Raw genomic sequence first — 25,019 nt, 5'->3', positions numbered from 1 at the left:
TTACAGAAAAAAGCCAAATTAATAGTAATAAAGTGAATTTTCAAGAACTTAGCAACAAATTATTTCTAAAATGTCCAGGTTTTAAAGTTTAGGGAGTCCGTTGAACTGAAAACTGCAATGATTTTGGATGAAGCAAAAAATGAATCATTGCCTGAAAATTTGCAAAGAAACTGTTGACTTTAAGGGATGATGATCATGTATTAAATAGAAAAAAACAAGTTTAAAAAATGTTATGTTTGTACAACTTTAAAGTCTGTGTATATTTCAGTTTGTGGATGAATCTTTGGAATGCTTTGGGTGAAGATTTGAAAATATGTGTAAATACAGTTTTAAAACAATGTATAAGCTTCAAATGTTAGTTTATATGACGTCATGGAATAAAATAATGGTATTGTCTATGAGTTTAATAGAAATACTATTTGAATAATCAGAACACAATAATGAGAAAATGATGTGACTGGGAACTGGGAATGATGAAGTATTTGATCCGTATTTGTGAAAAGGAGTTGAGATTTATAAGTTTGTACTTTTTCCTAGTCCTTTTTGATCAGGTGTTTATTTTATTTCTGGGCAGTGCAATATAGTATCTGAGTGCGGCACGGTGGCACAGTGGTTAGCACTGCTGCCTCATGGCACCAGGGACCCATGGTGAATTCCCGGCTTGGGTCACTGTCTGTGTGGAGCCTGCACGTTCTCCCCGTGTCTGCGTGGGTTTCCTCCGGGTGCTCCGGTTTCCTCCCATAGTCGGAAAGACATGCTGGTCAGGTGCGTTGGCCATGCTAAATTCTCCTTCAGTCTCCCCAAATAGGCGCTGAGTTGTGGCAACTCAGGGATTTTCACAGTAACTTCATTGCAATGTTAATGTAAGCCAGTTTGTGACACTAATAAATAAACATACTATTATAGTGTCATGTTCAAAATAAAGAAATCAGTTCAGTGTAACTTAGGTAAGGGGCCCATTAAATACTCCCACAAGAGACCTCGTACCTTTACCATTTCTTATCTCGACCCAAACCGATCCTTCATCCTGATCTTTCAGGCTAAGGTGGTAGCTCTGTACTGAACTAATGTCATTGTTAGTTAATGGGAGAGATCCTGTCACCTTTTCCTAGCTTCCTGCCATTCCATTATGTCAAATACCCTTCAATATTTAGATCCCAGCCTCCGTGACATTTCAACTAAGTCTCTGTAATGTCTATCAGGACACACACATTTATCTCTACCATGCTGACAATTCATCCTTTTTGTTACAAATGCTGTGTGCATTTTCAGAGATTCAATAATCTAATAGGGATTTAATGTGAAACCTCTTTACCAGCGAGTGGTGAGACTGTAGAACTCACTACCACAGCGAGTGGTTGAGGTGAACAGCATGAATACATTGAAGGGGAAGCTAGATACATACATGAGGGAGAAAGGAATAGAAGGATATGCTGATGGGGGGAGATGAAGAGGGGTGGGTGGAGGCTCATGTGGAGCATAAATACTGACATAGACCATGTGAGCCGACTGGCCTGGCCCTGTGCTGTAGACTCACTGGTACAGAGACAAATGTATTTATTTTAGATCTACCTGCAGTGGTAGGAAAAACACTATTTACTATCCAGAATAAAATAAATAACGTTCATCAGCTTTTGTGGATCATTTCAGTGGAAATGTGCTCTCCCAGGTTCAAAGAGCATCAGCCCACTGGAAACAAAGCTGTGAGATCGGCCAGTCCAGCAGAAAGAAACCCTCCGACCCTCCCACTTCACAAACTGTCAGAATGAACGTGGTTCAGTCCTGGGTGTGATTAAGCAGAATCCAATGTTTGTAATCGCTTATGAACTTGCTGGTGTCTCAGCAGGTGGGATGATCGTGTGAATCCCTTTCCACATTCATTGCAGGCAAACGGTCTCCCCCCAGTGTGAAGTCGCTGGTGTGTCAGCAGGTTAGATAATCGACTGAATCCCTTCTGACACACAAAGCAGTTAAATGGCCTCTCTCCAGTGTGAACTCGCTGGTGTGAAATCAGGTTGGATGAATCACTGAATCCCTTGCCGCACACTGAGCAGGTGAACGGCCTCTCCCCGGTGTGGACTCGCTGGTGTGTCTGCAGGCGGGATGCCTGGCTAAATCCCTTTCCACACAGAAAGCAGGTGAATGGCCTCTCCCCAGTGTGAGTTCGCTGGTGCGAAAACAGGTTGGATGAATCACTGAATCCTTTACCACACTCAAAGCAGGTGAAGGAAGCCTCCCCAGTATGAAGTTGCTGGTGTCTCAGCAGGTTGGCGGAGTTACTGAATCCCTTCCCACACACAGAGCAGGGAAACGGCCTCTCTCCGGTGTGAACTCGCTGGTGTGAATACAGGTTGGATGACTGAGCAAATCCTTTACCACACATGGAGCAGATAAATGGCCTCTCCCCAGTATGAACTCTCTGGTGTGTCTGCAGTGTGGATGAATCGCTGAATCCCTTCTCACTCACGGGGCAAGTGAATGGCCTCTCTCCATTGTGAACTCGCTGGTGTATCAGCAAGTGCGATGATTGAGTGAATCCCTTCCCACAATCAGAGCAGCTGAATGGCTTCTCCCCGGTGTGAACTCGCTGGTGTGTCAGCAAGATCGATAACCGAGTGAATCCTTTCCCACAATTGGAGCAGGTGAATGGCCTCTCCCCGGTGTGACTGCGTCGATGAATTTCCAACACCGAGGGGGAACGGAATGACTTTTCACAGTCCCCACATTTCCATGGTTTTTCCATGATCTGAGTGTCTTTCTGTCTCTCCTGCAGTTTTCACAATACGTGCATTGGAACACCGTCACTCGGGTTGCACGGGCCTCGATGCTTTTCTGTTCACACCAATGGTTCACCCAACTCAAGCTGAGAAACGTTTCTTCTTCCAGATTCAAACCGATGACATTCAGCTCCCATGAATTGAGTGAATGTTAGATCTTGACATTTCTATCAGCAAATCAACTCCTTCTAATATCCTGTAAAAAGAATTGACAAAAGTCATCGCTGTCAGAACAAGATAGAAATTCAAATCAGACAATTCTAGTTCCTGTGGAACATTGCAAAGGATGTCAATGTCTTTAAGAGAGAGAGAAACCCGGGCCAACCTTTTCAGAGTCTGCAACCTCCCTGGATTCACTTCCTTTCCCTCCAGTTGCTGCAAGTCCCCAATTTCCCCCAGAATGAGAAAAGAAATGGAAAGGGGGAAACATTGATTTCCTCCCAGATGTGGCCCAGAGGCGGAGGTTTCACTCTGAAGCTCATTGGCCAACTTCCGCATTGTGACGTCACAATGGAGCCCTGCCGCGAATCAGCCAATAGGAATCAGTCTCTTCCACAATGACGTCCTGGAGTTCCAGTGCGCAGGCCCGGGCGCACAGACACGGAAGCCCCGCCCCCACCCATTGTTCCCCTCCCCCTGCACCTCCTCCAGCCAAGGTTTCTAGGCAACCGGCTGGCGGCTCCGGCCACAGCGAGAAGCCTCTCGGTGATCGCCCCCTCCCCCTGGCCCGGGACTGCGCATGTCCAGTGGAGAGGGGACACTGCGCATGAGCGGGGCAGCCCGCCTTCTGACCTTCGTGCTGAGGTGTTGACCAATGGGAAGAGTTGGAGGACCGGAAGGACTCTGGTCCTTCAGCCAATCGGGCTTTGTGATACTCAGATTGAGCTTCAGACAGACTCAAACTTCCTCCTGTCGTCCACATCTGTGGGTGGGAAAGATTGGATTGTCCAGCCAGTCCACCATATTGGCCGTTCGCTTTGCGTGTTGGCCAGTATAGTGTGCTCCAGGCAGGGGGCGGGCAGAGGATAAGGAGTTCAAGGCGGGCTTAATGCGCGCCTTGCGGTGAGCTTTAGGAAATGTGGCCGCTGGGAGGAACGCCTTGGTCGGCGTGAAGTTTCTGTTTCAAGTGCTTGGGTTCGTGACTTGTGCAAGAACTTTTTGTTTCGGCTGGGGCTTGTTGAATGCTGCTCTCGCTGGGATTCCTGTGCCTTGAAAGGCGTGGCCCGGGTGGATGCAATCTCGGAAGACCCAAGCCAGGGAGGAGCCATTTTGGAACTATGGTTTCGGAAGGTTCAGCCGCGGAAGGTGTGACCCCAGACGGTGCAGCCCCAGTGGGTGTGATTTTGGAAGTTCTGGCCCGGAGTGGTGGACTTTGGAGGACTGTAGTTGAGCGTTGTCGACTTCGGACGGTGGAATGTTGATGGGCGAAGCTCTGGAAGGCGATGCCTCCGAAATGTTTCACAATTGTATGGTTGTTCATGGATTGTTTGTTATTGTAATATGTGGTTTTCATGTTATGATAGTTGGTGGTTCCGGCCCCCGTCTATTTTCTTGCGTTATTGTGGCCTGGGGGGCATCCCCCCCTGGATAAAGTCACCCCCGGGGGGTGTGACATCCACTTGGGAAAATGCTCTGGGTGGTGAAGCCCCGGACATAGTAACACCAGAGGGATTTTTATTCTCCGGGAGAAAGATTGGGAAGGCAGGCCCGAACTGAGTACCCTGGAGAGACTCTCCCACCGCCCCGGCTGAAATTCCGGAAGGCAGTCCGGATTGAGTAGGCGGGGTGGTTTCCCCATTTCCCCCCTCCGGCTGAACATCCGTAAGGTGTAACCCCCGGATATGAGTACCACTGGAGGGTTGCATCCCCCGGCAGGTGGACAAACCCAGGGGACGGTGCCCTTATGCTTCAGTGTTTATTTTTTTGTTGTGTACAGTTGTAGTGTTGTTAATGTTTGTAGATTTGTAGATTATGATTTGTAAATGGAGGTGTATTTTGAGGGCAATGCCCTGGAAAACTGTAATTGACGATGAACCCTTCCGAAATGGAAGGTAGTAATTGATAAATGGATGGTGTTAGCCATCGGTAATGTATTTTTCATGGATTGTTTGTTATTGTAATATGTGGTTTTCCTGTTATGATAGTTGGTGGTTTGTTCCGGCCCCCGTCTATTTTTTTGCGTTATTTGTGGCCTGGGGGGCATCCCCCCCTGGAAAAAGTCACCCCCGGGGGGTGTGACATCCACTTGGGGAAAGTTCTGGGTGGTGAAGCCCCGGACATAGTAACACCAGAGGGATTTTTATTCTCCGGGAGAAAAATTGGGAAGGCAGGCCCGAACTGAGTACCCTGGAGAGACTCTCCCACCGCCCCGGCTGAAATTCCGGAAGGGATTCCGGATTGAGTAGGCGGGGTGGTTTCCCCCATTTCCCCCCTCCGGCTGAACATCCGTAAGGTGTAACCCCCGGATATGAGTACCACTGGAGGGTTGCATCCCCCGGCAGGTGGACAAACCCAGGGGACGGTGCCCTTATGCTTCAGTGTTTATTTTTTGTTGTGTACAGTTGTAGTGTTGTGTTAATGTTTGTAGATTTGTAGATTATGATTTGTAAATGGAGGTGTATTTTGAGGGCAATGCCCTGGAAAACTGTAATTGACGATGAACCCTTCCGAAATGGAAGGTAGTAACTGATAAATGGATGGCGTTAGCCATTGGTAATGTATTTTTTTTCACATTTGTTCTTTGTGTATTTGTAATTGTTTTGTATTAACGTATTTGTAATAAACAAAAAGAAAGCCGTTCGCTTTGCGTGTTGGCCAGTATAGTGTGCTCCAGGCAGGGGGCGGGCAGAGGATAAGGAGTTCAAGGCGGGCTTAATGCGCGCCTTGCGGTGAGCTTTTGGAAATGTGGCCGCTGGGAGGAACGCCTTGGTCGGCGTGAAGTTTCTGTTTCAAGTGCTTGGGTTCGTGACTTGTGCAAGAACTTTTTGTTTCGGCTGGGGCTTGTTGAATGCTGCTCTCGCTGGGATTCCTGTGCCTTGAAAAGTGTGGCCCGGGTGGATGCAATCTCGGAAGACCCAAGCCAGGGAGGAGCCATTTGGGAACTATGGTTTCGGAAGGTTCAGCTGCGGAAGGTGTGACCCCAGACGGTGCAGCCCCAGTGGGTGTGATTTTGGAAGTTCTGGCCCGGAGTGGTGGACTTTGGAGGACTGTATTTGAGCGTTGTCGACTTCGGACGGTGGAATGTTGATGGGCGAAGCTCTGGAAGGCGATGCCTCCGAAATGTTTCACAATTGTATGGTTGTTCATGGATTGTTTGTTATTGTAATATGTGGTTTTCCTGTTATGATAGTTGGTGGTTTGTTCCGGCCCCCGTCTATTTTTCTTGCGTTATTTGTGGCCTGGGGGGCATCCCCCCCTGGATGGAGTCACCCCCGGGGGGTGTGACATCCACTTGGGGAAAGTTCTGGGTGGTGAAGCCCCGGACATAGTAACACCAGAGGGATTTTTATTCTCCGGGAGAAAAATTGGGAAGGCAGGCCCGAACTGAGTACCCTGGAGAGACTCTCCCACCGCCCCGGCTGAAATTCCGGAAGGCAGTCCGGATTGAGTAGGCGGGGTGGTTTCCCCATTTCCCCCCTCCGGCTGAACATCCGTAAGGTGTAACCCCCGGATATGAGTACCACTGGAGGGTTGCATCCCCCGGCAGGTGGACAAACCCAGGGGACGGTGCCCTTATGCTTCAGTGTTTATTTTTTTGTTGTGTACAGTTGTAGTGTTGTGTTAATGTTTGTCGATTTGTAGATTATGATTTGTAAATGGAGGTGTATTTTGAGGGCAATGCCCTGGAAAACTGTAATTGACGATGAACCCTTCCGAAATGGAAGGTAGTAACTGATAAATGGATGGCGTTTAGCCATCGGTAATGTATTTTTTTCACATTTGTTCTTTGTGTATTTGTAATTGTTTTGTATTAACGTATTTGTAATAAACAAAAAGAAACCAACATCTGTGAGTGGGAAAGATTGGATTGTCCAGCCAGTCCACCATATTGGCCGTTCGCTTTGCGTGTTGGCCAGTATAGTGTGCTCCAGGCAGGGGGCGGGCAGAGGATAAGGAGTTCAAGGCGGGCTTAATGCGCGCCTTGCGGTGAGCTTTTGGAAATGTGGCCGCTGGGAGGAACGCCTTGGTCGGCGTGAAGTTTCTGTTTCAAGTGCTTGGGTTCGTGACTTGTGCAAGAACTTTTTGTTTCGGCTGGGGCTTGTTGAATGCTGCTCTCGCTGGGATTCCTGTGCCTTGAAAGGTGTGGCCCGGGTGGATGCAATCTCGGAAGACCCAGGCCAGGGAGGAGCCATTTGGGAACTATGGTTTCGGAAGGTTCAGCCGCGGAAGGTGTGACCCCAGACGGTGCAGCCCCAGTGGGTGTGATTTTGGAAGTTCTGGCCCGGAGTGGTGGACTTTGGAGGACTGTAGTTGAGCGTTGTCAACTTCGGACGGTGGAATGTTGATGGGCGAAGCTCTGGAAGGCGATGCCTCCGAAATGTTTCACAATTGTATGGTTGTTCATGGATTGTTTGTTATTGTAATATGTGGTTTTCCTGTTATGGTAGTTGGTGGTTTGTTCCGGCCCCCGTCTATTTTCTTGCGTTATTTGTGGCCTGGGGGGCATCCCCCCCTGGATAAAGTCACCCCCGGGGGGTGTGACATCCACTTGGGAAAAGTTCTGGGTGGTGAAGCCCCGGACATAGTAACACCAGAGGGATTTTTATTCTCCGGGAGAAAAATTGGGAAGGCAGGCCCGAACTGAGTACCCTGGAGAGACTCTCCCACCGCCCCGGCTGAAATTCCCGAAGGGATTCCGGATTGAGTAGGTTCGGGGTGGTTTCCCCATTTCCCCCCTCCGGCTGAACATCCGTAAGGTGTAACCCCCGGATATGAGTACCACTGGAGGGTTGCATCCCCCGGCAGGTGGACAAACCCAGGGGACGGTGCCCTTATGCTTCAGTGTTTATTTTTTGTTGTGTACAGTTGTAGTGTTGTGTTAATGTTTGTAGATTTGTAGATTATGATTTGTAAATGGAGGTGTATTTTGAGGGCAATGCCCTGGAAAACTGTAATTGATGATGAACCCTTCCGAAATGGAAGGTAGTAATTGATAAATGGATGGTGTTAGCCATCGGTAATGTATTTTTCAGATTTGTTCTTTGTTCATTTGTAATTGTTTTGTAATATCGTGTTTGTACTAACCAACGGAAAATCTTTGCATTGTTTGTGGCCTGGGGGGTATCCCCCCCCCCCCCCCCCCCTGGATAGAGTGACCCCCGGGGGGTGTGACATCCAGTTGTGGAAAGTGTCCGGGGCACCCAGAGGGGTAACACCGGGGGGGGTTTTGTTCTCCGGGAGAAAAATTGGGAAGGCAGGCCGAATTGAGTATCCCGGAGAGCTTTTCCCACCGCCCCAGCCGAAAATCCGGAAGGCAGTCCGGATTGAGTAGGTTCGGGGTGGTTTTCCTGTCCCCCCGCCTCCAGTCGAACATCTGTCAGGTGGAACCCCCGGACCTGAGTACCTCTGGAGGGTTGCATCCCCCGGCAGGGGAAAAACCCGGGAGGCGGTGCCCTGGAGGGCGGCGGATATGCTGCAATGTTTATTCTTGTTGTGTTGTACTAATGTTTGTCACTTTGTAGATTATGATTTGTAATTGGAGGTGTATTGAGAGGGCAATGCCCTGGAAAACTATGACCGTTAGTGAACCCTTCCGAAATAGAAGATAGTAACTGATAAATGGATGGCGTTAGCCATTGGTAATGTATTTTTTGTGTATTTGTAATTGCTTTGTATTAACGTATTTGTGATAAATAAAAAGAAACCAACATCTGTGAGTAAAACACTTTCTTTTCTCCCCCTTTCCATTTCTTTTCTCATTCTGGGGGAAATTGGGGACTTGCAGCAACTGAAGGGAAAGGAAGTGAATCCAGGGAGGCTGCAGACTCTGGAAAGGTTGCCCCAAGTCTCTCTCTCTTAAAGACATTGACATCCTTTGCTCCCTCAGCTTGACACATTTATTTATCTGGCTAAAAGGATGGTCTCTTTCCTGATGTTCACAATTAAAGGCTGGTTTCCACCGGAGATGGCTGACATTTAAGGGAACAAACTAATAGAGGACAGAGATATGTCTAGTTTTGTTCTATTGTACAGATTAGATTTTATTTATGGTCCTGTAATAAAGTACATTTATTTGGAGAGAAAGCGAAGATGAGATGGGATTTTTTCACTCAAGGATCTGGTGAAGCTTTGGAATTCTTTACCTCAGAGGACTGTAAAGCTCAGTCATCAAGAATTTTCAAGTAAGGGTTTGATAGGTTTCTAGATATTCAAGATCATAGAAACCCTACAGTACAGAAAGAGGCTATTCGGCCCATCGAATCTGCACCGACCACAATCCCACCCAGGCCCTACCCCCATATCCCTACATATTTACCCACTAATCCCTCTAACCTACGCATCTCAGGACACTAAGGGCAATTTTTAGCATAGCCAATCAACCTAACCTGCACGTCTTTGGACTGTGGGAGGAAACCGGAGCACCCGGAGGAAACCCACGCAGACACGAGGAGAATGTGCAAACTCCACACAGACAGTGACCCAAGCCGGGAATCGAACCCAGGTCCCTGGAGCTGTGAAGCAGCAGTGCTAACCACTGTGCTACCGTGCCGCCCATGATATCAAGGGATATCAAGGGATCCAGGGGATACTGTGGAGAAAATGGTGCTAAGGTACATCTGGGCGGCACGGTGGCTCAGTGGTTATCACGGCTGTCTCACAGCGTCACGGACCTGGCTTCCATTCCTGGCTTGGGTCACTGTCTGTGTGGAGTTTGCATGATCTCTGCGTGGGTTTCCTCCAGTGCTCTGGTTTCCTCCCACAATCCAAAGATGTGTGGATTGGGTTGATTGGCCATGATAAATTGACCCTTAGTGTTGGGGGATTCGAAGGGTAAATATGGGGGGTTACGGGGATTGGAACTGGTTGGGATTGTTGTTGGTGCAGGCTCGATGGGCCTAATGCCTTCCTCCTGCACTGTAGATTCTATGATTCTATGAATGGTTGAGCGGACTCAATGTGGCGAATAACTGATTGCAGCTGCTTTGAGTTATGATTTCTGTGCTGGACAGGAAGCAGTGAGCATGGATCTGTCAATCAACCTGAATCAACACCTTCAGGAAAATTGGGAGGGTGAATATTAGATACAGCAGAGTGAGAATGGAGGGAGAGTGTGTGGGATGGAGATTTACAGCTTTTGGGGAATGAGAGGAAAGAATGCTCCACAGAAACTAGAACTGTGTTCTGAATTTCTATCCTGTAGTGACAGTGATGGTTTTTATAAACTCCTTTTACAGGATATCAGAAGGTGAAGATTTACAGACAGAAATCTCAAACCAAATATCTGACAGACTCACTCAATTCATCTGGACCCGAATATCATCGGCCTTTGAATCTAGAAGGAGAAATGTTTCTCTGTTCTGTCTGCTACAGAAGATTTTAAACATCAGCATCACTGGAAAAGCACCGAGACACAGACACACTCAATTGAGAGTGTTCCAGTGCACTGAGGAAAAAGCTTTAACCAGATACACAGCCTGAAAATACATCGCAGCATTCACAGCGGGGAGAGACTGTACTTGTGTTCTGTGTGAGTTTTAACTGATTGTTTAACCTGGAGAGTCACAAGGACACCCGCACCATGGAGAAACCGTGGAAATGTGGGGACTGTGGGAAGGGATTCAAAGCTCCATCTGATCTGGAAATTCATCGACGCAGTCACAATGGGGAGAGGCCGTTCACCTGTTCGGTGTGTGGGAAGGGATTCACTTTGTCATCCAGCCTGCGGAGACACCAGCGAGTTCACACTGGGGAGAGACCGTTCGCCTGCCCTCAGTGTGCGAAGAGATTCAGTCAGTTATCCAGCCTGCGGACACACCAGCGGGTTCACACTGGGGAGAGGCCATTCACCTGCTCTCAGTGTGGGAAGGGATTCACTCGGTCATCCAACCTGCGGACACACCAGCTTGTTCATACTGGGGAGAGACCGTTCACCTGCTCTCAGTGTGGAGAGGGATTCACTCAGTCATCCAACTTGCGGACACACCAGCGAGTTCACACTGGGGAGAAACCGTTCACCTGCTCTCAGTGTGGGGAGCGATTCACTCGATTATCCATCCTACGGACACACCAGCGAGTTCACACTGGGGAAAAACCGTTCGCCTGCTCTCAGTGTGGGAAGGGATTCAATGACTTATCCAACTTGCAGAAACACCTGCGAGTTCACACTGGGGAGAGGCCGTTCACCTGCCCTTCGTGTGGGAAGAGATTCACTGACTCATCCAGCCTGCAGATACACCAGCGAGTTCACACAGGGGAGAGGCCATTCATTTGCTCTCAATGTGGGAAGGGATTCAGTGTTTCATCCTCCCTGCTGAGACACCAACAAGTTCACGAGTGATTCCAGGGGTTGGATTCTGCTGTTGTTGTTTCTGCTCTCAATTACACCCAGGACTGCATTTTATTCATTCTCACAGTTAGTCAATGGAGAGGGTCGGAGGGTTTCTTTCTGCTGGACTGGCCGGTCTCACAACTGCCTCCAGTGGGCTGATGCTCTTTGAGTCTTGTTGCGAATACCTGGTTTCAAATTTCACAAGGATCACAGAGTGACCGGGTGTGAGGAAGTTCAGAGATATTTAGTCAGCATTTCTGTTTGAAACCCCCCAATGCCCATCCAATTTCCTTTGTAATTGTTTATTGTCTCCACTTCCTCCACCCTCGTAGGCAGCGAGTTCCAGGTCATTACCATTCACAGCATCAAAATATTCTTCCTCACATCCCCCCCTGCATCTCTGACCCAAAACCATAAATCTGTGACCCCCTCATCCTTGTCCCATCAGCTAATGGGAACAGCTTTTCTTTGTCCACCTTATCTAAACCTGTCAGAATCTTGTCCACCTCTATCAAATCTCCCCTCAACCTCCTTTGCTCCAAGGGGAACAACCCCAGCCTGACATCGACAATAACGAACAAACTAACAGAATATGTTACTACCTGAAATCAAATGGGAATGTTTAATTTCTGTTTTAAAGATATTGTGAATATATTGTCCTGGACAATAACGGAATTGGAATAACTCACCTTGTGTGTGGTTGAATGGAATATATCAATCTGGTATCCACCTACAGTCCAGTGAAAGTCTGGAATGTGTAGCTGGAAATCCCTCCCTAACAGCACTGTGGGTGTACCTACACCCCAGGCATTGTAGCAGTTCAGGAAGGCAGTGTTGGGGTTGACCACGGCCGGGGCAGCTACATACAGTCACATATTCTGTTATAATTGAAGGACTGCAGATTATAGGACTGGACTATTTTGACCACATTCCTGTGATTGCTCAGTTTCTGCAATCACGGACCATTAAAGCTGCTTAGCAGGGCCCCAACAGAGGACCTGGTGAGAATATTTACTCAGAATGAGTTCGAGTTAAATTTATTGAAGGACCATCTGGTGTTCAGCAGCTGAGAGACCCGAATCTGTGAACAGGGGGTCTGACCAATCGGCAAACAATGGTAGGTAGTTGGTCAAGAAATTAAGAAGTGTTCTCAGGCATGTTTAAATTAATTTATCCTAAATTTGTGATAAGAACTGTGAGGGATTTGTGACCCAATAGTCGGTGAAGTGACGGTATACTCCAAGTAGCACTGGACTGAAAAGCGGACCTCTGAGAGTAGATTCTAATGGTTATAATCTTACCCAAGCATGGCCAGTGAAAAATCAGAGCTCGAGTGGGGACCGGACAGGTTCTTACCTGCCATTTGGAAACTAAGAAAAAGAAACTTGTTGATAAAATGATTTGAGAATAGAGCCAACGTTTTGAGTCTGGACGACACTTCATAACTTCGAAACATTGGCTCTGTTCTCTCTCCGCAGATGCTGTCAGACCTGTTGAGATGTTCCAGCATTTTCGATTTTTGTTTCAAATTCCAGCATCCACAGTATTTAACTTTTAGGATAAAATGTTTACGCAAAACAGAGGGAGTGGTGGCAAAGGGAGAAAAAGGATAAGGATGATAAAGTCTGGGTTCTGATTCTCTGAGCCCATGTAGAATTTTTTTAAAAGAGTGAACCAGTTTATAAAGAACAGAAGTTACCCATCCCTAACAAAAACTGATCAAATTAAAATAATTACGTTGAGGAATATAACAAAAAAACTTAATAGATGAAGTTTAAAATCAAGTTTGTTTTATTGTTAGAGAAGTTTTTTAAACTTGTGTAAAGTGATGTAATTGTGTGCCAAGTTTTTGCTGCTCACTCCCCCCCCCCTTTAGGTTCTGTAGGAAAGTTAACCTTTTCAGCAGACAGTTCATTTGTTTTTAAATCGCCTGAAAATTCATATTTATTTTAGTTTATAATTGAAGATTTATGGGAATTTGCTAAGGTGGGCGTTTGACATTTTTAAAGAATAAGAAAGGGGTCTTGAGAAGCCAATTTGGTAGAGAGAGATGGAGGGAGAGATGTTTACAGAGAGGTGTTGAGAGCTGTTGGTTTTACAAGTTACCCCTGTTTGCAGAGCCGTCGCTTCATGTCCTGGTCTGAGAGGGATGGAGAGAAGTCTGTTCAATTGTTAAAGTGAAGCTTTCTCCATTAAGTGTTAATCGATACTTTGTTTTTTATCTTTCTGAGTTGTCACATTTTTAATGATTAATAAACTTTCTGAATTCACCATTTAAAGTGTTCTTTCTTGCCAGATGGTTAAGTCACTAGAACCTGGTGTGATTTACAATTAGGTAGATTATTGTAAACAAGAGAACCTCCATAAATTGATGACAGGAAGGCTATGGCAGGTGAGAACCTAGAAACTATCATTATCACGAAAGAGGTAGTGTTGGGCAAGTTAATGGGGCTAAAGGTAGACAAGTCTCCTGGTCCTGATGGAATGCATCCCAGGGTACTAGAAGAAATGGCGGGGGAAATAACAAATGCACCAGTGGTAATTTACCAAAATTCGCTGGACTCTGGGGTGGTTCCCGCAGATTGGAAAACAGCAAATGTGACATCACTGTTTAAAAAAGGAGGTAGACAAAAGGCGGGTAACTATAGGCCGGTTAGCTTAACTTCTGTCGTAGGGAAAATGCTTGAATCTATCATCAAGGAAGAAATAGCGAGACATCTGGATATAAATTGTCCCATTGGTAAGACGCAGCATGGGTTCATGAAGGGAAGGTCATGTTTGACTAATTTGGTGGAATTCTTTGAGAACATTACATGTGCAGTGGACAATGGGGAACCTGTGGATGTGGTGTATCTGGATTTCCAGAAGGCATTTGACAAGGTGCCGCACCAAAGACTGCTACATAAGATAAAGGTGCACGGTGTTACGGGTAATATATTAGCATGGATAGAGGATTGGTTAACTAACAGAAAGCAAAGAGTGGGGGTAAATGGGTGTTTTTCTGGTTGGCGATCAGTGACTAGTGGTGTGCCGCAGGGATCAGTGTTGGGACCGCAATTGTTTGTTTTACATGGATGATTTGGAGTTGGGGACCAAGTGTAGTGCGTCAAAGTTCGCAGATGACACTAAGATGGGTGGCAGAGCAAAGTGTGCAGAGGACGTTGAAAGTCTGCAAAGGGATATAGATAGTCTCAGTGAGTGGGCGAGGGTCTGGCAGATGGAGTACAATGTTGGTAAATGTGAGGTCATCCATTTTGATGGAAATAACAGCAAAATTGACTATTATTTAAATGGTAAAAAATTGCAGCATGCTGCTGTGCAGAGGGACCTGGGTGTCCTAGTGCAGGAATCTCAAGGAGTTGGTTTGCAGGTGCAGCAGGTAATTAAGAAGGCAAATGGAATTTTATCCTTCATTGCGAGAGGGATGGAGTTTAAAAACAGTGAGGTTATGTTGCAGCTGTATAAGGTGCTGGTGAGGCCACACCTGGAGTACTGTGTACAGTTTTGGTCTCCTTACTTGAGAAAGGATATACTGGCTCTGGAGGGGGTGCAGAGGAGATTCACTAGGTTGATTCCAGAGTTGAGAGGGTTGGCTTATGAGGAGAGACTGAGTAAATTGGGGCTATACTCATTGGAATTCAGAAGAATGAGGGGAGATCTTATAGAAACATATAAGATTAAGGGAATAGATACGATACAAGCAGGGAAGTTGTTTCCACTGGCGGGTGAAACTAGAACTCGGGGGCATAGCTTCAAAATAAGGGGAAGCAGATTTAGGACTGAGTTGAGGAGGAACTTCTTCACACAAAGGGTTGTGAATCTGTGGAAGTCCCTGCCCAGTGAAGCAGTTGGGGCTACCTCATTGAATGTTTTTAAGGCAAGGATAAATTATTGAACAGGAAAGGAATTAAGGGCTATGGTGAGAGGGCGTGTAAGTGGAGCTGAGTCCACAAAAAGATCAGCCATGAGGCTCGAGGGGCCAGATGGCCTACTCCTGCTCCTGGTTCTTATGTTCTTCCCACAATCCCCACATTTCCATGGCATCTCCCTGTGACTGCAATTATGTTCCAAAAGGCCAGATGATTGGTTGAAGCTTTCACCACACCTGACTAAACCTCTGACTAACCTGACTAAAACTGAGGATGAAGTATTGGTGTCTGTAAGGGCTAAAACAATACCCTTGGTTTCCTTGTAGATCTGTGGCACCAAGTTCAAGACTCCTTCATGAATCATCCTCTTGGCCTCTCGCCTGTCAACTGTCCATGAGAATCTTATATGTTTCAGAATGTTCACTGCTCATTCTTCCAAACCTAATGAGTATAGGTGCAATCTTTCCCCAAAAGACAACGAGTTGGATTCTGTGGCATCACTTCCACAAAACTGGAGAATCCCCCCCCCGAGGTCAAAGGACCTTTGTGTGGTCCACCCCCCGGCCTGCTACGATTCCTGTGGTGGGTGGGATGGGAGAATTCTCCCCACACCTTCACAACCTTTCCTCAAAAGACAACACCTTCATCTTAGGAATGGGCCTGGTGAACTTTCTCTGAACTCATTCCAATGAGTAGGGAGACCAAAACCGTACACAGTATTCCAGCTGCTATCTCAGCAATGTCCTGTGTAGGTGCAGCAAGTTCCCTTTTTCAAACTCCACCCCCTTGCAGTAAAGTCCAACACTTCATTTGCCGCCTTCTTTACTTGCTGTACCTTCATCCTATTTTTTCACGGTTCATGTACAAGGACACCCAGATTCCTCTCTGCGGCAGTATTCTTCAGTTCCTGTATATTTAAACAATTTTCTGCTTCTCTAATCTTCCTGCCAAAGTGGAAAAGCTCCCACTTTCCCGCACTATACTCCATCTGCCATTTTTCTGTCCATTCAGGTAACTTATCTGTGTCCCTTATAGATTTTTTGTAACACCCTCACAACTTGCTTTTCTACCTATCTTTGTATCATCAATTCTGGCTTCATCCAAGTCATTGATCAGTGTGGGAAGGGATTCACTTGTTCATCCCACCTGCAGACACACCAGCGAGTTCACACTCTCAGTTGTGGGTGATATTTGTCTCTATTCTCCTGGAAACTGAATGAATCTTGTTGCAAACTGGGTTCAATATCAGACATTTCAGGGAGTCAGGAATCATTCGCCCCTGAACCTACACTGGTAAAACCCCAGACAGTTCCTCAGTAAGGGTTTTTCTGGTTCCTCACCATATATTACTCAGGATACTGAAACCCAGCTTTTTTACAGTCCACTCCTGGAGGTCCCACTCCCTGAGCCGACAACATTCAGCAGTGTCAGTGCTGAGGTTTCACAGTGGGAGTGATTCCCAGAGTAACTGTCAATCAGATCACCATTGATGTCCAGGTTTGTGTATTTTTAGTTATCCTGATGTCTAACACACACACATCAATAAAACAGGGAATTCCTGCAAACAAACTGCAGCTTCTTCTCTATCTGGAGATCCAATGTTTGTTGAATAATTGTCCCAGCGGTTAACAGGCTCCTGTGAACTCATCCAACTCATATTTTAATACTGACTTTAACAAATATATTTTAAACAGGTTTATTTTAAATGATTAAAACCAGCCTTAAAATGGTAGATATAGTATAATAACCATAGTACTTTCCAGACTGGAAACTTTAATCTGCTGTTTCACTTTCATTTAGGAGCAGATCCCAGTTTTACACCAATCTCTGATTCATGTATCCAGCATTCACCGTCATTCTAAAAGCAGAAGTTGCTGCAAAATCTCAGTAAGTCTGACAGAATCTGTAAAGTCAGGAACAATTAATGTTTCCAGTTGAATGTGACTCTTCTTCAGTGTCAAAACATTATCTCTGTTTCTCTCCAGAGATGCTGTCAGACCTGCTGAGTTTTTACAGCACTTCTTGTTTTTATTTACGAGTTCAGGACTCAGACAAGACAATCCACAATACAAATCTTACAACTGGGCCAGGGTTTATTAACATCAGCAGAAACAGACACCAATGAAAATGGTTGGGACCTCGATGTGATTAACAGCAAAATTCAGTCCTTGCAGTCACTCGTGAACATGATGGTGTTTCAGCAGGTGAGGTGACTGAGTGAATCCCTTCCCACACACGGAGCAGGTGAATGGCCTGTCCCCACTGTGAATTCGCTGGTGCTTTACCAGGTTGGATGATTGACTGAATCCCTTGCCACAATCAGAGCAGGTGAATGGTCTCTCCCCAGTGTGAACTCGCTGGTGCCTCTGCAGGCTGGATGAACAAGTGAATCCCTCCCCACACTGAGAGCAGCTGAATGGCCTCTCCCCAGTGTGAACTCGCTGGTGTTTCCGCAGGTTGGATAACTGAGTGAATCCCTTCCCACAATGAGAGCAGCTGAATGGCCTCTCCCCAGTGTGAACTCGCTGGTGTGTCTGCAGGTGGGATGAACAAGTGAATCCCTTCCCACACTGAGGACATGTAAATGGTCTCTCCCCAGTGTGAACTCGCTGGTGCCTCCGCAGGTGGGATGAACAAGTGAATCCCTTCCCACACTGAGGGCAGGTGAACGGTCTCTCCCCAGTGTGAACTCGCTGGTGTGTCCGCGGGCTGGATAAATGACTGAATCCCTCCCCACACTGAGAGCAAGTGAATGGTGTCTCCCCAGTGTGGCTGCGCCGATTAGTTTCCAGCAGAGAGGGGGCTCTGTATCTCTTCCCACAGTCCCCACATTTCCATGGTTTCTCCATGGTGCAGGTGTCCTGACCTCTGTCTTGGGTGGACAATCAGTTCAAGCCTCGTCCACACACAGAACACGGGTACAGTCTCTCCCTGCTGTGAATGGTGTGATATTTATTCAGGCTGTGTAACTGGTTAAAGCTCTTTAGTCCGAGCACTAGAACACTCTCACTCCAGTGTGGCAGTGTGTTGGTACTTTTCCAGTCACACTGATGGTCGAACTCTTTTCAAATCGACAAACTGGACAATCATTTCTCTCTCTAGATTCAATGGCTGATGATATTCAGATCCCAAGGAATATGACTGTCAGATCTGACATGACATTTGAGATTTCAGCCTGTGATTCCTCTTTCAATATCCTGTAAAATGAATTTACAAAAGTCATCAGTGTCAGTACAGGATAGAAATTCAGAACAGACAATTCTAGTTTCTATGGAACATTCTTTCCTATTTCAGTCCCAAAAATCTGTGAATCTCCATCCCACACACTCTCCCTCCATTCTCACTCTGCTGTATCTAATATTCACCCTCCCAATTCTCCTGAAGGTGCTGATTGAGGCTGATTGACAGATCCATGTTCACTGCTTCCTGTCCTGGACACAGAGACCATAACAAATAGGAGCTGCAGTCGGCCATTTGGCCCATCGAGCCTTTTAAACTATTCAATGAGATAATTCGTTCATCTACCTCAGCATCATTCTCCCCACACTAAACCCATATCCCTTGATATCTTCAATATCTAGAAACCAATCAATCGCTCTCTTGAAAATAGTTGATGACTGAGGCTTCACTGTCCTCAGGGATTGAGAATTCCAAAGCTTTACCACATCGTTGAGTGAAGAAATCCCCCCACATCTTAGCTTTTGCTCCATCTTCTTGTCTGTTCCCCATAACCCTTGACACCCTTGTCAGTCAAAGATCTGTCTAACTGGAATATGTTCAATGATCCTGAGTACAGGAGTTGGGTGTTATAGTTGTATGAGTCGTTGGTGAGGCTGCACTTGGAGTATTGTGTACAGTTTTTGTAACCCTGTAATAGGAAAGACATTGATAAACTGGAAAGAGTGCAAAGAAGATTTATGAGGATGTTGCCGAGTGATCGTGAGAGGTTGGACAGGCTAGGGATTTATTCCTTCGAACGTAGGAGAATATGGGGGTGACCATATTGAGGTGTATTAAATAATACGGGGCATAGATAGGATGAACCCACATTGTCTTTTTGCCAGGGTAGGAGAATTGAAAACTAGAGGGCCTAGGTTTAAGATGAGAGGGAAAAGATTAAAAGAGACCTGAGGGGAAACTTCTTCATGCAGAGGGTGGTGTGTACATGGAATGAGCTGCCAGAGAAAGTGGTTGAGGCAGGTTCAAACAGCAGGTTTAAACATTTAAAAAGCATTTGGATAAGTAAATGAATTGGAAAGGATTAGAGGGATATGAGCCAAACATGGGCAATTGGGACTAGCTGGGAGGGCACCATGGTTGGCATGGATCAGTTGGGCCCAAGGGCCTGTTTCCGTGCTGTATTGCTCTATGACTCTATGTGCTGGCTGCATCAGCATCTATTGCCCATAACTCATTGTCCTTGAACTGAGTGGCTTGCATTGCTGGGGGATGTGGTAGATTTCCTTCTTTAAAGGACATTATTAAATCAGATGGATTTTTACAACAATTGTCATCAATGGACTTCCAATTCTAGATTTTTACTGAATTCAAATTTCAACATCTGCCATTGTGGGATTCGAACCCAGGGTTCACAGTGCATTGCCCTGGATCCCTGTATTACTAATCCAATAACACTATCACATGCTCCATTGCCTCACCATCCATGGTAAAGGAATCACAGTAGCCCGAGATCCATGGAATCAGAGCATGCTCTGAATTTAAATTAATGCTCACTAACACTCACCCCAAAACAATTTCACTGTTTTCACATTTTAAAATCTGCTGCAGCTGAAAAGATCTCGGAGAGATTGGTGTCCGGGAAAAATATTGCAATCTTCAAATCTTCTCCCTGTAAATGAGGAAAGTTATAGGTGTAATTCAAGGTTAGAAATTCAAGACAGACAAACATTTCTTTTGGTCTGAGTTTGCTGTGTGTAAATCCTCCCCTTCTAACCCCCTGTAAAAGGAGTTTCCAAAATCCATCAGCATCTGTCCAGAACAGAGATTCAAAACATTCCCTCCTCCTTTAACCTGGCACAGAATTACTTTAGCTGGGACAAAATTGCAGTGGAGGCAGTTCAGAGAAGATGCAGTTGGTTGATTCCTGAAATGAGGAGTTTTATCTTTCAGGTTGAGCAGTTTGGTCCTGTACTCTTTGGGGTTTTGAAGACTGAGAAGTAATCTTAATGAAACATCTGGGAATTTAAGGGCGGCATGGTGGCTAGCACTGCTGCCTCACAGCGCCAGGGTCCCAGGTTCAATTCCGGCCTTGGGTCACTGTCTGTATGGAGTTTGCACATTCTCCCCATGTCTGCGTGGGTTTCCTCCAGGTGTTCCAATTTCCTCCCACAGTCCAAAGACTGTGGTTCGGTGGATTGGCCATGCTAAATTGACCCTCGTGTCAAATGCATGGGGTTGTGGGGATAGGGCCTGGGTGGGATTGTTGTCTGTCCAGACTCGATGGGCCAAATGGCCTCCTTCTGCATTGTAGGGATTCTATGATTCATATGATCGAAGGTGCTTGACAGCAGCGCATGCGCTCTCCGTCTCCGCTGAAACAAGATGGCGGCCGATAACTGGGACCTGTTCCCGAGATTAAATGATCTTCTACAAAGATGCAAGAAAGCAGACAAGATACCAAAAGGACGACAGATCACGAACCCACTCAGGTCAACCTATAACACAGACTACGCTGAGACACTTTGCCGTCGCACCTCTCTCACACTCCTCAAACACCTCGTACACCAGCTCTACAGCAAACGCCGCAGCCTGGAAACCAAGATAGAATCCATATTCTCAACTTGCGCTCAGGATGCAGACCAGCTGCGAAACTCTGCCAAGCAGACGAGACAAAGGAACTACACCATCTACATGCACACCAAGAACAGGAAACTTGAGAAACTCGGCATCACCACCAGCAGCAACCAAGCCTCCCCCGGTACCACAGCAGGAAACAGTACCACTGCAGGGAAGTCCATTGTCAACTTGTCTGACGACACACTTCAACCAGATGAAATCGAGGTTCTCAGCCGACGGCTTAATTTTTGCCCCACCACCAAAATAGACCCCATCAGTCTCGCAGTAGACACAGAGGAATTCATCAGGCGAATGAGGCTGTGGGAGTTCTTCCACAAACCCCAAGAGGCCAACAGCGAACACAATGAGACAGCCAATGAACCGGAACAGTCGACAGAGAGATCCACAGTGCATCCGAAGAGGAAAGAGTCGAATTGGACTCCTCCGGAAGGCTGCTGTCCTCGACTTGACATGTATGCCCAAGCCATCAGGAGGTGCGTCAACACCAAATTCATCAGCCGCACTCACAAGACAGCCCTGAACATCACCCAAGCACAACGCAATGCCATCCATGCTCTCAAGACCAACCGCAACATTGTCATCAAACCAGCAGACAAAGGAGGGGCCATCGTCATATTGAACAGAACGGATTACTGCAAAGAAGTGTACCGACAACTAAACAATGAGGAACACTACAGACAGTTACCCGCAGATCCGACCAAAGAACACACCTGTCAACTCAACACTCTGATCAAGACCTTTGATCTGGACCTTCAGAGCACCCTCCGTGCTCTCATCCCATGTACTCCCGGTGTTGGAGATCTCTACTGCCTCCCGAAGATACACAAGGCAAACACACCCGGCCGTCCCATTGAATCGGGCAATGGGACCCTGTGCGAGAACCTCTCCGGCTATGTCGAGGAAATCCTGAAACCCATTGTACAAAGAGCCCCCAGCTTTTGTCGCGACACTACGGACTTTCTACAGAAACTCAGCACACATGGAGCAGTTGAACCAGGAGCGCTCCTCATCACAATGGATGTCTCGGCACTCTACACCAGCATCCCCCACGACAATGGCATTGCTGCAACGGCCTCAGTGCTCAGCGCCGACAACTGCCAGTTTCCAGATGCAATTTTACATCTCATCCGCTTCATCCTGGACCAAAATATCTTCACCTTCAACAACCAATTCTTCATCCAGGCACACGGAACAGCCATGGGGACCAAATTTGCACCTCAATATGCCAACATTTTCATGCACAGGTTCGAACAAGACTTCTTCACTGCACGGGACCTTCAACCGATGCTATACATAAGATACATCGATGACATTTTCTTCCTTTGGACTCATGGTGAACAATCACTGAAACAACTATATGATGTTCCAAGTTCCATCCCACCATCAGACTCACCATGGACTACTCTCCGGAATCAGTTGCATTCTTGGACACACGCATCTCCATTAAGGACAGTCACCTCAGCACCTCACTATACCGCAAGCCCACGGATAACCTCACGATGCTCCACTTCTCCAGCTTCCACCCGAAACACGTTAAAGAAGCCATCCCCTACGGACAAGCCCTCCGTATACACAGGATCTGCTCAGATGAGGAGGATCGAAACGGACACCTCCAGACGCTGAAAGATGCCCTCATAAGAACAGGATATAGCGCTCGACTCATCGATCAACAGTTCCAACGCGCCACAGTGAAAAACCGCACCGACCTCCTCAGAAAACAAACACGGAACACGGTGGACAAAGTACCCTTCGTCGTCCAGTACTTCCCCGGAGCGGAGAAGCTACGGCATCTCCTCCGGAGCCTTCAACATGTCATTGATGAAGACGAACATCTCGCCAAGGCCATCCACACACCCCCACTTCTTGCCTTCAAACAACCGCACAACCTCAAACAGACCATTGTCCGCAGCAAACTACCCAGCCTTCAGGAGAACAGTGACCACGACACCACACAACCCTGCCACAGCAACCTCTGCAAGACATGCCGGATCATCGACACAGATGCCATCACCACACGTGAGAACACCATCCACCAAGTACACGGTACCTACTCTTGCAACTCGGCCAAAGTTGTCTACCTGATACGCTGCAAGAAAGGATGTCCCGAGGCATGGTACATTGGGGAAACCATGCAGACGCTGCAACAACAGATGAATGAACACCATTCGACAATCACCAGGCAAGACTGTTCTCTACCTGTTGGGGAGCACTTGCGCGGTCACGGGCATTCGGCCTGTGATATTTGGCTAAACGTTCTCCAAGGCGGCCTTCACGACACACGACAGCGCAGAGTCGCTGAGCAGAAACTGATAGCCAAGTCCCGCACACATGAGGACGGCCTCAACCGGGATATTGGGTTCATGTCACACTATTTGTAATCCCCACAGCCTGCCTGGACCTGCAGAGTCTCACTGGCTGTCCTGTCTGGAGACAATACACATCTCTTTAACCTGTCTTGATGCTCTCTCCACTCACATTGTTTGTATCTTAAAGACTTGATTAGCTGTAAGTATTCGCATTCCAACCATTATTCATATAAATTGAGTCTGTGTCTTTATATGCCCTGTTTGTGAATAGAATTCCCACTCACCTGAAGAAGGGGCTTGGAGCTCCGAAAGCTTGTGAGGCTTTTGCTACCAAATAAACCTGTTGGACTTTAACCTGGTGTTAAACTTCTTCCCAAGATTAAAGCCTGGGAGCTGTAAACCCGGGACCTGCAGGGTCTATTCGGGCCGTGCGGCCCACAGCGGGTGTTGGTGAAGCCAGAGCTCCCTCCCGACCCCGACTCCCGGCTCCATTTCTCCCGCAGCCCCACCGACTCACCCGCTGAAAAAAGCGGCTCCCGCACTCACAGGGCTCCGAGCAAAATGACACTGCGCACGCTCCAGATAGAGCAGCGCGCCTGCGCAATGGGCTCCTGTGGAATGAATAGGACACTTTCATACCCGCAGGGGCACCTGGGAATTAACGGCGTCATTGTCAAAGACAATAATAGAAAATTATCTTGTGCAATTAAGATCAAATAGTTTTTAAAAATGCATTCCTCGGAATTTGTGCGCTGCCATTCTCCATTTCTAAAATTGATTTAAACCAGTGCTCTCCTGTGGGAATACCCCGAGTTTTTAAACCTTTTCCCACTGGTTTCCTCCCCTCTCTCTGCTCTCCTGAAGGTGCTCATACTGGTTGGGTAAATCCCACAGAGACAGGTTTCTTTCACTTTCTTTCTCCTGATGCTGAATATTCTGTTTTATGAAATGATACATCACAGATGGAAACCATTTGGCTCATCCTGCCCAGTCGGCCTGTCTTTAAGATCTATCCAATTAATCCCACAGCCCTGCTGGCAGAGTGAGAACAATGTATATGTATATATACTGCAGCAATGCAGGAGGTGAATGGAAAATGTTTTCCAGTTGCATACCTCTCAGACACACTCACCCCTAGAATGATAAATTGGCCTGTGTACTAAGCAGATATTAAGGTTCCACTTAAAATTAAAACAGAAGGTGCTGGAAAAATGCAGCAGTCACCAGGGCCGAGTTTATGGTCAAAATGATGATGCTGAGCTGCCGTTAGAAAATAACCAGCAATCCAACAAGCCACTCAAAATATTGAATCAAACAAAATTGTTCAAAGATTGAGCCAAAGAATTCTGTTTTCCAACATGGTGCTATGATTTTTTGTGATGGTTTTAATGTTCTGACAATTACCTGGTGTAGTCCGGGTTTATTTTATACTCATTCCAACCCATCGCTGTCCATGAGCACATTACCCCCACTCTGATTCTCCATCCCATCAGAGACAACTCAGTCACTGACTGGAAATCAGGGCTTTTAATGAGAGCTCTGACAACCGAGAATGCACCGTAGGCAGAACCAACCCAAGCTAACAAACCCCAGACAGTGAACATTATCTCCCAGACCCGAATATAAACTAGTGAACATTCTCCCCGCAGACCTGAATATAAAACAGTGAACATTATCCCCCTGACCCGAATATAAAACAGTGAACATTATCCCCCCCACACTTGAATACAAAATTGTCCTGATGGATTCAGACAGCATTATC

At 46.8% G+C, this 25,019-nt stretch overlaps 2 protein-coding genes and 1 long non-coding RNA gene across 3 annotated transcripts; 1 reads left to right on the top strand and 2 right to left on the bottom strand.

The window, feature by feature from the left end:
• Positions 1-1,792: 1,792 nt before the first annotated feature.
• LOC144483728 (uncharacterized) lies at positions 1,793-17,914 on the bottom strand (the record flags this gene model as incomplete). Its single annotated transcript, XM_078202267.1, has 2 exons — positions 1,793-2,651; positions 17,388-17,914. Coding segments are annotated over 2 exons (1,386 nt in total), but the record flags the coding sequence as incomplete, so codon positions are not given.
• Positions 10,165-11,274, top strand: LOC144483716 (uncharacterized). Its single transcript, XM_078202258.1, has one exon. It carries the CDS (start codon positions 10,516-10,518, stop codon positions 11,272-11,274), a length of 759 nt encoding a protein of 252 aa, XP_078058384.1. The 5' UTR covers positions 10,165-10,515.
• Positions 17,915-18,242: 328 nt separating the features above from the next.
• Positions 18,243-23,804, bottom strand: LOC144483783 (uncharacterized). Its single transcript, XR_013496042.1, has 3 exons — positions 23,542-23,804; positions 19,879-19,983; positions 18,243-18,331 (listed from the first exon to the last, which is right to left on the bottom strand). It is a non-coding gene; the product is annotated as an uncharacterized LOC144483783 (long non-coding RNA).
• Positions 23,805-25,019: the final 1,215 nt, after the last annotated feature.

Source organism: Mustelus asterias, unplaced genomic scaffold, assembly GCF_964213995.1.
Source record: "Mustelus asterias unplaced genomic scaffold, sMusAst1.hap1.1 HAP1_SCAFFOLD_77, whole genome shotgun sequence".
Lineage (NCBI taxonomy): Eukaryota > Metazoa > Chordata > Chondrichthyes > Carcharhiniformes > Triakidae > Mustelus > Mustelus asterias.
The sequence above is the reverse complement of the archived record's forward strand: the minus strand, read 5'-3'. Positions and strand labels throughout refer to the sequence as shown.